General features: G+C 41.4%; 3 protein-coding genes across 4 annotated transcripts; all 3 read right to left on the bottom strand.

Moving 5' to 3' along the window:
- Positions 1-96: 96 nt before the first annotated feature.
- Positions 97-3369, bottom strand: prkra (protein kinase, interferon-inducible double stranded RNA dependent activator). The gene is made up of 8 exons (XM_029136972.3): positions 3222-3369; positions 2399-2574; positions 2075-2156; positions 1853-1931; positions 1546-1663; positions 1365-1459; positions 1120-1282; positions 97-1025 (listed from the first exon to the last, which is right to left on the bottom strand). Exons 2-8 carry the CDS (start codon positions 2565-2567, stop codon positions 868-870), a joined length of 864 nt encoding a protein of 287 aa, XP_028992805.1. The 5' UTR covers positions 2568-2574; positions 3222-3369; the 3' UTR covers positions 97-867.
- A 265-nt stretch (positions 3370-3634) lies between these two features.
- casp10 (caspase 10, apoptosis-related cysteine peptidase) lies at positions 3635-7190 on the bottom strand. 2 transcript variants are annotated; one of them, XM_029137663.3, is made up of 11 exons: positions 6963-7190; positions 6595-6878; positions 6418-6523; positions 6133-6268; positions 5722-5789; positions 5545-5602; positions 5289-5369; positions 5117-5196; positions 4855-4972; positions 4266-4761; positions 3635-4170 (listed from the first exon to the last, which is right to left on the bottom strand). In XM_029137663.3, exons 2-11 carry the CDS (start codon positions 6873-6875, stop codon positions 4005-4007), a joined length of 1590 nt encoding a protein of 529 aa, XP_028993496.1. In that variant the 5' UTR covers positions 6876-6878; positions 6963-7190; the 3' UTR covers positions 3635-4004. The 2 variants fall into 2 exon arrangements, with proteins under 2 accessions (XP_028993496.1, XP_028993498.1); XM_029137665.3 differs by lacking the exon at positions 6963-7190 and having other exon boundaries at positions 6595-6943.
- A 298-nt stretch (positions 7191-7488) lies between these two features.
- On the bottom strand, positions 7489-9122 carry LOC114847690 (protein FAM237A-like). Its single transcript, XM_029137666.2, has 2 exons — positions 8298-9122; positions 7489-7889 (listed from the first exon to the last, which is right to left on the bottom strand). Exons 1-2 carry the CDS (start codon positions 8662-8664, stop codon positions 7765-7767), a joined length of 492 nt encoding a protein of 163 aa, XP_028993499.1. The 5' UTR covers positions 8665-9122; the 3' UTR covers positions 7489-7764.
- Between the last annotated feature and the right edge of the window lie 1444 nt (positions 9123-10566).

Below are 10566 nucleotides of genomic sequence, written 5' to 3'. Positions count from 1 at the left end.
GTGGCGTGTATGAGAAAAGACAAATTAATGTTTAACTTTAGAATGGCTGTGTTGATGTTTTTGTCCGAAGTAAAAAGTGAAAAAGACATCAGGATGTGCAATTTACGATCATAGAAGCTGCACTGGTTTATTTGTCAGTTATTGGCAAATAAGATATTGATTATTGTTTAAGATTATAAAACTAACACGTCAGGCAACAGCACACTACAAATACAGACCACAACATTATAATATTATCATATTTTTGGCCCTAAATTCAAAGCCATCCTTCCACAGCATTTGACAGAATATTGGCATTAAAAGCAGAAACAAATTTCGATTTTGTGCAATTAATAAGGCACCACATTAATCTGTGGTTTCCATATTCTCTGTTCTGTAAAGATTAACAGACACCAGCAGTTGGCGCTAAGTGTTTGTGGTAAACTCTGGATACATGTTGTTGCTGGCATGTCCCACCGGGACTTAACGTATTGAAAGTATAAACACACAGGCATGGAACACAACATGCAGTCACTTAGAGAGCAAAAGTGGGATTATTACTGCACACAAACAGAAAGGTGGAAACTGTAAAGTTCCTGTTAAACTTCACCTGACCTTAGTTAAACTCTGCAGATAGGTTCTTTGGAGTAAATAAAAGTATACAATCTTATACTAGCTCTCTACATGATACAACTCATAAATAAATAAAGCCATGGTCAAAGTGTGTTCATTACAGTGCTTCATTTACATAAAGCAAGTTAAAACAGTATCTTGTCATACTGTGGCCGATGAGCTGCTTGTGACTTATAAACACTTATAAAACTATACCTTTAGCTCATGTGACCCACTGACAAGAATGGGCGAAGCGAGTCCTAATTGTGCTGGTGCCTATTTAACGGAGGCCATGATCTTCAAGTATTGGAGGGCGCTGTGCGCTGCATCGTTGTGTGCGTTGCTGCAGGTCATGCCTGTGCCGTGACACACGGTGACTGGGGACGTGGACAGTTGGGCCAAACACTGGTACTGGCCGTTCACCGTCAGCTCATCTGCAAAGTGCAAACACAAGCTTTCAAGCCCAGTATGAGACTCCACACACTCAATCTTGCCCCACTGTTGTGTGGGTACGCTGTGTTTGCTCACCAATATCCAAGTATGTGACTTCAAAGACTTGCTCCTGAGAAAGCTCTAACATCATCTGAATGTAGTCGGTGTTGGGAATGCTGAGCGGGTTTCTTCTTAGTGAAGTTATCTTCTCTGCTGATGAGTTTTTTAAATTCTCAAATGGAATACTTGGCTTAGGGTTCTGGAAATGAAGAATCAATTACAGCATAAAGACAGAAGCACCTATTTCAGTGGAGTGGGAGCTGCCTCTGTATTTGACATACCCATGTGATTTCAGAAGAATCTGACAGACTTTGAATCCTTGTCATCATATTCTCTGCAGCTGCCTTTTTTGCTGCCTTTTTTGAATTTCCTGTAGCTGTTAAAACACAAGATGGTGATCATTAACAAAAGGAAAAAAAGTAACATGCAGAGCTATTTAAAAAAGCTGAAAAGCATTTCCACCTTTCTCTGTCAGAGACTCTAAACAGCAAGAAACAGTGAATTCCCTGTTGTGTGGTGGACCAGCTTCCAATGAAACTGAGTATTCAGGACGACGCCATCCTCTCTGCAACGCTAGCTCCTAAATTAGGAGACAAATGAAAAAAAATAACGACAGAAAATACAACTTAGACAAAACAGTCAATAATTATTACTTTTATGAGTAATTACATGGGTTCTAAGATAGAAAAACTCTAAATAATCAATCACACACACATATATACACCAACAGAGGTATAAGAGAAAAGCAGCTGAGCAATAATTTACACACCTGCAGTTTCCCCACTGAGTTGGGATGGTTGTATGTTTCTGCTGCAACACCGTTACTCTCCGCCTCCTCAGGAACGCTCCTGTTGGGAGTCACATCAAAGATGCAGATAAACCTTTACTACAACCTACTACGGTCTAAAAGCTAAATCACATTTACACTTACTACCAGTGGAAAAATATTTAGAATTACATATTCGTAATTTATCCAATTTAAGCTACTCACGCTGTTTTAGCATTTACTTGCAGAATATTGAGGGCAGCCTCTGCAGCCTGGTGTTTAGCAGCCTTTTTAGTGGGACCTTGACCTGAGAGATAATCAGAAGCGTTTGATAAATCATTTTGTTCCAAAGAGCTATAACTTTAAGTGACTTTTTACACATAAGTTGCAAGTGTCTTCAATATTAAATCCAGAGAGGCTATATTTAAGGCCTAACTGCAGCAGGGGGGTCAAATAAACCATTACTTGAAGGAGTGCTCTCTTTAAATCAGCAGGGTATGGTTTTTCAATTCAGATAGGATGTGCATTCACTAACAGATGTTCATGTACCTGTGCAGCTTACGTCTCCAACTTTCACGCTGAAGATGAAGCTGGGCTGATGAACCTCTCCTTCAGTTCTCTCCATCGCGTAAACAGGAAAGCTGCCTGTTTTGAAGCCATATTCATGCAGGATTTGTATTGGGGTTTTCCCAGGATTGCTGCTCTGTGCTTCACACATGTTCAAGCTGTTTCAAAGAGAAAGAAGTGTGTCTAACGAACTGTAGTACAACCATGTGGAGTCCAGCAATAAACCTAAATGGAGACTGATCAATATAAGGTAATGCTAAAAAACCACATAACAATTCGTCAGTTCATTTGTTTTACATATTTCCTTTATTGCTCGCTTTCACTAACCACAGAAATGTCATTATTTGCCTTTGCAGTTATTACTTATATTTTTATGTCCATCAAATGGTTATAATGGTTAACCATTTAATGGACATAATTGATGAATATAATGATTGTTGATGGCTGCTTAACTAGCGCAGATAAAACTACGTTAATATTATTAAATATTAAAGCTAAAGCTCAGTTAGCTCACCATTAGATCTTTCAATGAAAAAGTGGTTAATTAGAGGAACAATAACAAAAACTGTTTGTTAAGATAGATTTTAACGACACCAAAAAAACAACACTAAGAGTTTCCTGCAGAACTATTCATCAAGGCAAGAACCTAATTCACGTTATAATTTTAGCATTGATTTCTTACAGATTAATTAAGCATTTATTTTAATTGTCCGACAAATTATTGCCACAGTTACTGAAAGCTGTTGTAGAGATCCAACATGTCACAGTTAATAACGTTAATAAATCACGAGTCTGATGAACCGACCTGAGGGCGGATTAAAACCTCACACGACACTGGGGCACCAGGTTGTGCTACTATAACGAGCTTTGATTAGCTCACAATGCTAAAAACAACTCCTGATCCATATTCACGTCAGCGCTGATGAAATTCAGCATCCGGGTCATCAGCGGGTCACGTGGAGTCACAGTATGCAGATTAACGACAGCGCCCCCTGCTGGTAGTGGAACGATAAAACCAGGTAAAGCCAGCATAGACTAAAAACATCTTATAGCAGTTTTATATCACAGACTGTCAGTTTCACAGTTGTGGTTTTACTAAAAATATTTAAATTATTGGAGCTTCCATTATCACTACTTCTGCGGAAAAGCCCATCTCTGCATAGTATAATAATCCAATACGTGTCAGGATGATCAGTGCATAAATAAAGCGTAAATAAATAACAATAAGTGATGGCTTTATTTGTTAGTGTGTGCTATTAGGATCATTTCACAGTATTCAGTTGGATGAAATAAACGTACTCAATATGTTGTGAATACTGTAATGTACTCACAAAAAATGTTTAATTGGCCCTCCAACATCCGTATAAAATTACAATAAAACAAAATTTATCCAAATGCTGTATTTTCTGGTTGATCATACATTTCATTTTAAGATCTAATAAAAAAATATTTAAATATTCAGTTTGACAGTGAAATTAATAAAGACACTTTACTTTGACTATTGCACCAAGGTGATATATAAACAGTGGATTAAAACCATGTCATAGAAAACCTAAAAGAATAAACAGATCTATGGTCTATGAGACGATCAGACAAACGGCAGGTTGGGAGGAGCAGCTTTGGGCAGTGGGAAGACCACTAGCTTTGTGAGTGTAAACTGTGGTTGAGGCATCTGCTTTCGTACACCACAACTATCTGTCATCCGGCTCACATCTGCATTCACTTTTGTCAGAATGGACACGAGGTCAGACCCCCTGGGGAAAAATAAACAGAATGAACAGATAGAAGTAGATCTATTGATGCAACAATACTACACCATAATAAATGCACTGCATCCAGTCTGACTAACCTGGGCACCATGTCAACAAGGTTTTTGCACAATGACTGCATGAACCAGGTGCCAGCCGTCTTATCTCTGAAGGAGACACAGGAAGGAACAGTGGACATTGCAAACAGGAAGTCAGCATCAGCTGGGATGGGTTTCACTTTGACAGCATCACAACAGACAGAACTGTCTGCGGGGCCGTCTGCCTCCACCCAGACAGGCCGCTGGTTATCAGTGCCCTGGCAGGCCTGAATGAAGAACATCTTGGGTTTTTTTGCCAAAGAATAGCAATTATATCCTTTTAAGGGTTCACGGAGGTCCGTGAACTCGACAGGTATGCCGTCCACACCCAGCACGCTTCCCTCCTTCCCGTGGCTCAGGATGCAGCACACCACGCTGTCCATCGCACTGTGATCTCTCCTGCCAAGATCTTGAACTAAGTTCTTTATCTGTCCGCTGGTACAGTCATGATGTACTTCTGTTTTAAAGCCCAGCCACGTAAACACCTTAACAAGGCACTCTGAAATCAATCAATGCAATCACACACAGGTGAAGACACAGCAAACCAGCAGGAACACATAAGGTGTCCAAGATCTATGCAACAGAAGCTCACCTTCGTCGATCTTGGTCCCCTCGCGGTTTGAGAGAATTCCTGTTTTTTTGAAGTTGTAGTTATTAATTATCAAGCAGACGCCTCTCGTTGCTGCATTCATGGCATATGACTGTAAACCCTAGAGATGAATCGACAACACAGATGAGTCATCACAGGATGACTGTACAATAATTCATGTAATTTCCAATACAATTTAATAAAATTCATGTACCCACAAAACATGTGGGTACATGAACTATATGGAAAACAATAAAACCCACACCTCTGTTTTTTTTCTTTTGCTCTCAGTGCTGACCAGGATCTCTTCCTCAGTGGATGATGCGGGCAAAGCATCTGATCCGACTATGATGACAGACGGTCATACAGTAAAAGAGAAATCATTCCAGAAAAAAATATAAAGACTAAAATTAAAACTGGTGTCAGGAGGTACTTACTTGTGGAGCGGGTAAACGGTTCTGTTCCAGTGCGTAAACTACTGAACTGCTCTACCACGTTGTCATTATCATCATCAGCACCTAAAATGAAACCAGTCAGTTAATTATATGCTGATTCCCACCACTAGAAAACACAGTTTGCTTTCATTGTGGCTCCTTTTATGGTGATATTAGACTCAGTGTCAGACTGTAATAACTGTATGCGATGAATTAATAAAGAACATTAACACTACATATTATTACAATAATAACCAACATGTAACACTATGATGGTTCCCTGGAGGATTCAGCTCAAGACATGGAGACAGTGATCCCTGATAGAGACAAGAGTAAAACATATAAGAACATAGTTCTTCACAACAACAGCAAATGGCTACAAGAGATGTGATTAATATCACTGTTGGGAGTTTAGGGGGATTTAAATCATCTTTACCTGGTTTGATATTAAGGATGAACACATTGGTTCTTTACTCTCTTGCGCTATATGGTGAGTTTCACACACTGTAAATAAAAAAATCACATTCAAATCACATGATTTATAGACAGATAGACAGAAATAATCATAAATTAACAGGTGAGAGTGAACATGTAATAATAAAAATAATTAATTAATTAACTAACTTCATCATACACTCTATGTGGCTCACTCTGTGGAACATAATGACAGTTTCTACACTGTGTAATAATAATCACAGTAAACGAAAAGGGAAAATGATTTGACAGGTTGTTTTAAGACAGACATGTTAAGACATGAGTACTGTGAACTCTGCACTTGAAGTTTGGTGTAAGGTCTGTGTTTATAGCAATCAGCAGAGAATAATTGTTTCTTCCTGAACACACTCACCCTGCTGCGCCTTGAACTGCTCGATCTTTTCTCTCAGCACGGGACATATGACCTGGAGCATCTCCTTCAGCTCGTCCAGGTTGCTGTCGCTGAGGTGGTCCGTGCGCTCCATCTCCAGGAAGACGTCCAACGTAGTCTGAGAAACAGGGGAAATGAGACGAAAATCAGATGAATAACTTCATGTCCTCTCAATGAACTAACATCTGTATGTGTGACTGCAGCTGTTTGCTTAAACCATCTAATTATTTAATTGAATTAGTGAAGTTTCTTTTCATTGTCACTCACACAATTGTCCTCCAGCGCTCGACGCTTCAGCGTGTTGCGTAACAGGAACTTCATCTCCCCCAGGCCTTCATCCGTGATCTCCTCTGACAGCTCGTACAGCAGCTTCCTGAAATGACGGGAAATTAAGTACACCTAAACACACCTGGAAACGCCGGGCGTGGCTTACATGACGTTCACCTGTACGGAGTCACGAGGCCGCTCGCTGCCGCCCCTCGGTTGCTGAGGTTGAGCTCCGAGACGAGCCGGCTGCGTCGTAAGGTGACGAGCAGCTCCGTCAGCAGCTGCGGCCGCTCCTCGGACAGCAGGTCCTGCTCCTGCAGGCGGACGAAGAGCTCGTTGGCCGAGTCCGCCGGGTTCAGGGTTCGGCGGAGCAGGTCCGTGCACAGGAACGCTAAAGCCTTCACGTCTTCTGTGGACAGCGCCTTCGATACGTCCAACAGACGCCGCTGAAAATCCATTTCCTGGTGCGATATCGAGAAGCAGTGACTGACGTCGCACTCATAAACAAGTCGTTTAACGACAAAAGATGAGTTCAACTCGCTCACCTTCTCCGCTGAGATCGGCCTGTTGCTGGTTGGAGACGAGCTCAGGGGGCGCGGGTCGTCCACTCGAACGGCCCCGGGTTCGGATTGGATGGCGCCCCGCTGCGATCTGCTGACAGCAGCTTCGCAGAGAAATAAAAGGTTCTTCACGTCGGATGATGACAGCGCACGTCCCAACTAGTTCCCAGAGAACGGACAGAAACTGAAAGTACTCCCAGTCGTCCGGGTTTTGGTTCATAAACCACGTGATCGTATCACGTCATAGCACGCGATTAAAAGGGGGCGTGTCCTTTTAGTTGAGTTGAGTTCACCTAACCTTAACCTTATTAACCTTGTGAGAGTCTCACAGTCATCAAGCGGGTTATTAAATGTACTAGTGTAGCTAAGTTATGTATTCATTATATAAGAAAACTCAGAAAAACATAATATAATATTGTGTGACAGCTCCTATTTACCACAGAATGTCCTTTATAGTTTGCTATGCTAATGTGCTAACAATAAAAACCTCTCACACCTCACCTCTTTTACATGAATTTAATTTCACTTAAAATAAACATACAAATACAATTGTAACGTGATTGTGTTTATGATATAAATATTAAAACATTACAGAAAAAAATTATTTAAACATGAGTTTTTTTCAGAACAGGGTTTAAAGAAACTTTATACACCATTGTGGCTATGTTAAAGTTATGTAAATTATATCTCAGATCAGATTCTGGTCTTCATGGTGCAGTTACTTTACAGTGGTGCTCCTCTATTCTTTGTGGTGACATTAGGCATTAAAGTCAACCAAACTCGTTATTCATTGGTAGTAGTGTGTGTTTGATTTGTTTTTTGTGTTCAGAGTCTTGATTTTCCCCCTGCGTCTCACTCTGACGCTGAGCCACGCCTGCGAGTTGACCCCCGAGCTGTTGAACCGGAACGACCCTGAGGACAGAGAAACCCAGAAGACGCACAAACTCAAGCACTGACCCACGTTCAGCAACATCCTCCTTAAAGCATCTACTACAGGAGCCACGCTGACCAGATGGCGTTAAAATCAGTGTACTGGACTGGACCACACAGAACTGGGCTCGTTAGTGTTCGGAAGTAATTACTGTGTCCTCAGTACTACACACACACACGCACACACACACACACACACACACATACACACACGCTCCTAATAAATCTATAGCATAGCATTTACTTAGTATTTACTTATTTATTTACACATGTTTCATACAAATGCATTACAGCAGTCAGTCCATAAGGAGAATTAACCCATTATTTGTTATGTAAATTCATGCCAGTGAAGTTGCACATTTAAAGAAGTGGACTAATGAGAATACTCACTGTCAGTAACGAGCGAGTGGACCGCGCTCACGTGTCTCCGCCCCAGGCCGTGACTCCTGGACAGGACGCATTCCACGTAGATGTCCCAGAAGACGCGGGCCAGGTCCCAGTAGAGCGCCTTGTGCTTGCTGTTGTCTGACGCCTTCAGGAACACCATCATGTCCCAGAAGGCGGCCACCGTGTCGGCGATCCGCGGCGAGCGCATCTGCAGCAGCAGCTGCGAGGAGGAGTCCCAGCACTGCGGGTTGGCCCGGTGGGCCGTCAGCGGGTCCACCTGACCCGGCTTCTGGCCCCGCAGCGGCGCGGCGCACATGCTGCTCAGCACGACGACGGTGGCGACGGGCAGGTGGAGGAGCAGCGGCAGCATCTGAGAGGACGAGCACTTTCAAAAGGCTGCATGTCCTGAGCGTGTGATTAATTCAAGTCAACTCGCTTAAATTATCCTTATTAGTAAGTAGCAATGACAATCATTTAAGTAGGAAAACCGGCGCAAATAGTCACCCGTGCTCATGAATAAAATCATGTACTTACCACTAAAGCTGGGCCGACCAAGACTATTGTGTTGATTGGAGTTTGGCAAATATCAGTCAGATCTTAATTGACGTCAGCGCCTCCCTCCTTTGCGAGCAGAGTTCGGCTGCTGCTGTCACGTTCATTCATGGGTGTGTTTTCTTACATGTAGCCTCATATTCATATTGAGGCGCTTTAGATGTTGTAGGGAATAATTTTAGTCACGGATTTAAATTGTTTTTAATATGATTATGAGTTTTATTTGCTTAGCGCTATAATTGACATATACAGAAACTTTTAGACGTTCCAGTTGTGCCATAATAATAATAATAATAGATTAAACCATTTAAAAGTAGAATCTGTCGGATAAAATCTTATCTAGATTATTTGCCTATTAAAATAGTTCATATTAAATAAAATAATTCATAATTTATAAAAAACAGTTTGAAACATAAAATGAATCATTTCTGTGTCATGTGTTCAATGTGCAAATAAAGATAATAGACATACTCGTTTCTTGGTGTAATAAAGAATGCTTTGCGGTGGACAAATGACATTCTGAGCCTTTGCTTTAATATTAATACAAACGAAATGTTTGCGGCTCAAGTAATTAAAAAGTCGTCGTTGCGGCTGACACGTGCCTTTTGTAGTGTTCCCGAGTCTTTGTTCAGAGCTTTGAGGCACGTCAGGTTTGCTGCATGACTAAGACGCAGGTTTTCAGTTCAACATAAGAAGACAACAGCGAACATATGCGCTGTGACCTCAGACGCTCCGCCGTCTCTCCGTGATGCGTCGTGTACCACCGAGCGGTGCACACGCTGCATTTCTATGCTTTTACTGAAATGTCACATGCATTCCTGAACCCAGATGCAATTACTTTCGCAGTGAGAGGCCGAGCGTAAATGTAATGGGTGGGTTTCTTACTCGCCCATTCATTTTTCTGATAATGCGGAGACGCAGACTTTACGGCGATTTCTGATGCGGGGCCTAAATTATAACTTTTAAAAGAATACAATTTTCATCTTCACGTGGAAAAAAAACCCCAAAATGTAGCGGTAGGATGAGGCGCAGACAGGAAGAGAGGCAGTAAAATGTTATTGTTCAGTGAAAGAATATTGCTCACATCACGGTCCTCGGTGATTTACTTTGTCTCTGTTTAACGCGGCCACAGAGCATCATTTCTGAACCCAGGGCACCTGCACGCGCGCCAGGAACTGCTGGTTACAGCTACAGCCTTCAGAAGATGCAGAAAAAAAACTATTTTATAAAATTTAATTAAAATCTATTAATTGTACAAATTGGAATTTAAACATATAAATAAACAGTCAAACAAACACTGATTTGGAACCCAAGTTTATGAACGCTTATGGGACTGCATTTTCCCGCATGTTTAGGTTTGTTGATGAGCAGAAGCTTTGTAAAACATCTCTGAAACTTCAATTTAAATCATCACCTGAAGATTTGAACAGCGTGTTCACTTTATCGTTTCCTGTAACATGACTCATAACTTGACTCATTTACTGTAAATGTTAGCCGCACAAGCGTCTTAGATAACCTGCCGGTGCAGTTTGACTCCTTCTGGGGTGATGCTGGTTTGGTGCTTTCACCTTTACGTTCTCTTCTCCAGGTAATTTATTTTGTTGTATGCTTTTATCGGCTGTAAACCCGGAAGTACTGTATATAGCAATTTTCTTGGATCTGTGCTGTGTTGTGATTAATGTGCTGAACACTGAGCACAAGCAAATCACTGAAACTTATA

The sequence above is a fragment of the Betta splendens genome, chromosome 21, assembly GCF_900634795.4.
Source record: "Betta splendens chromosome 21, fBetSpl5.4, whole genome shotgun sequence".
In the NCBI taxonomy this organism is placed as follows: domain Eukaryota; kingdom Metazoa; phylum Chordata; class Actinopteri; order Anabantiformes; family Osphronemidae; genus Betta; species Betta splendens.
The sequence above is the reverse complement of the archived record's forward strand: the minus strand, read 5'-3'. Positions and strand labels throughout refer to the sequence as shown.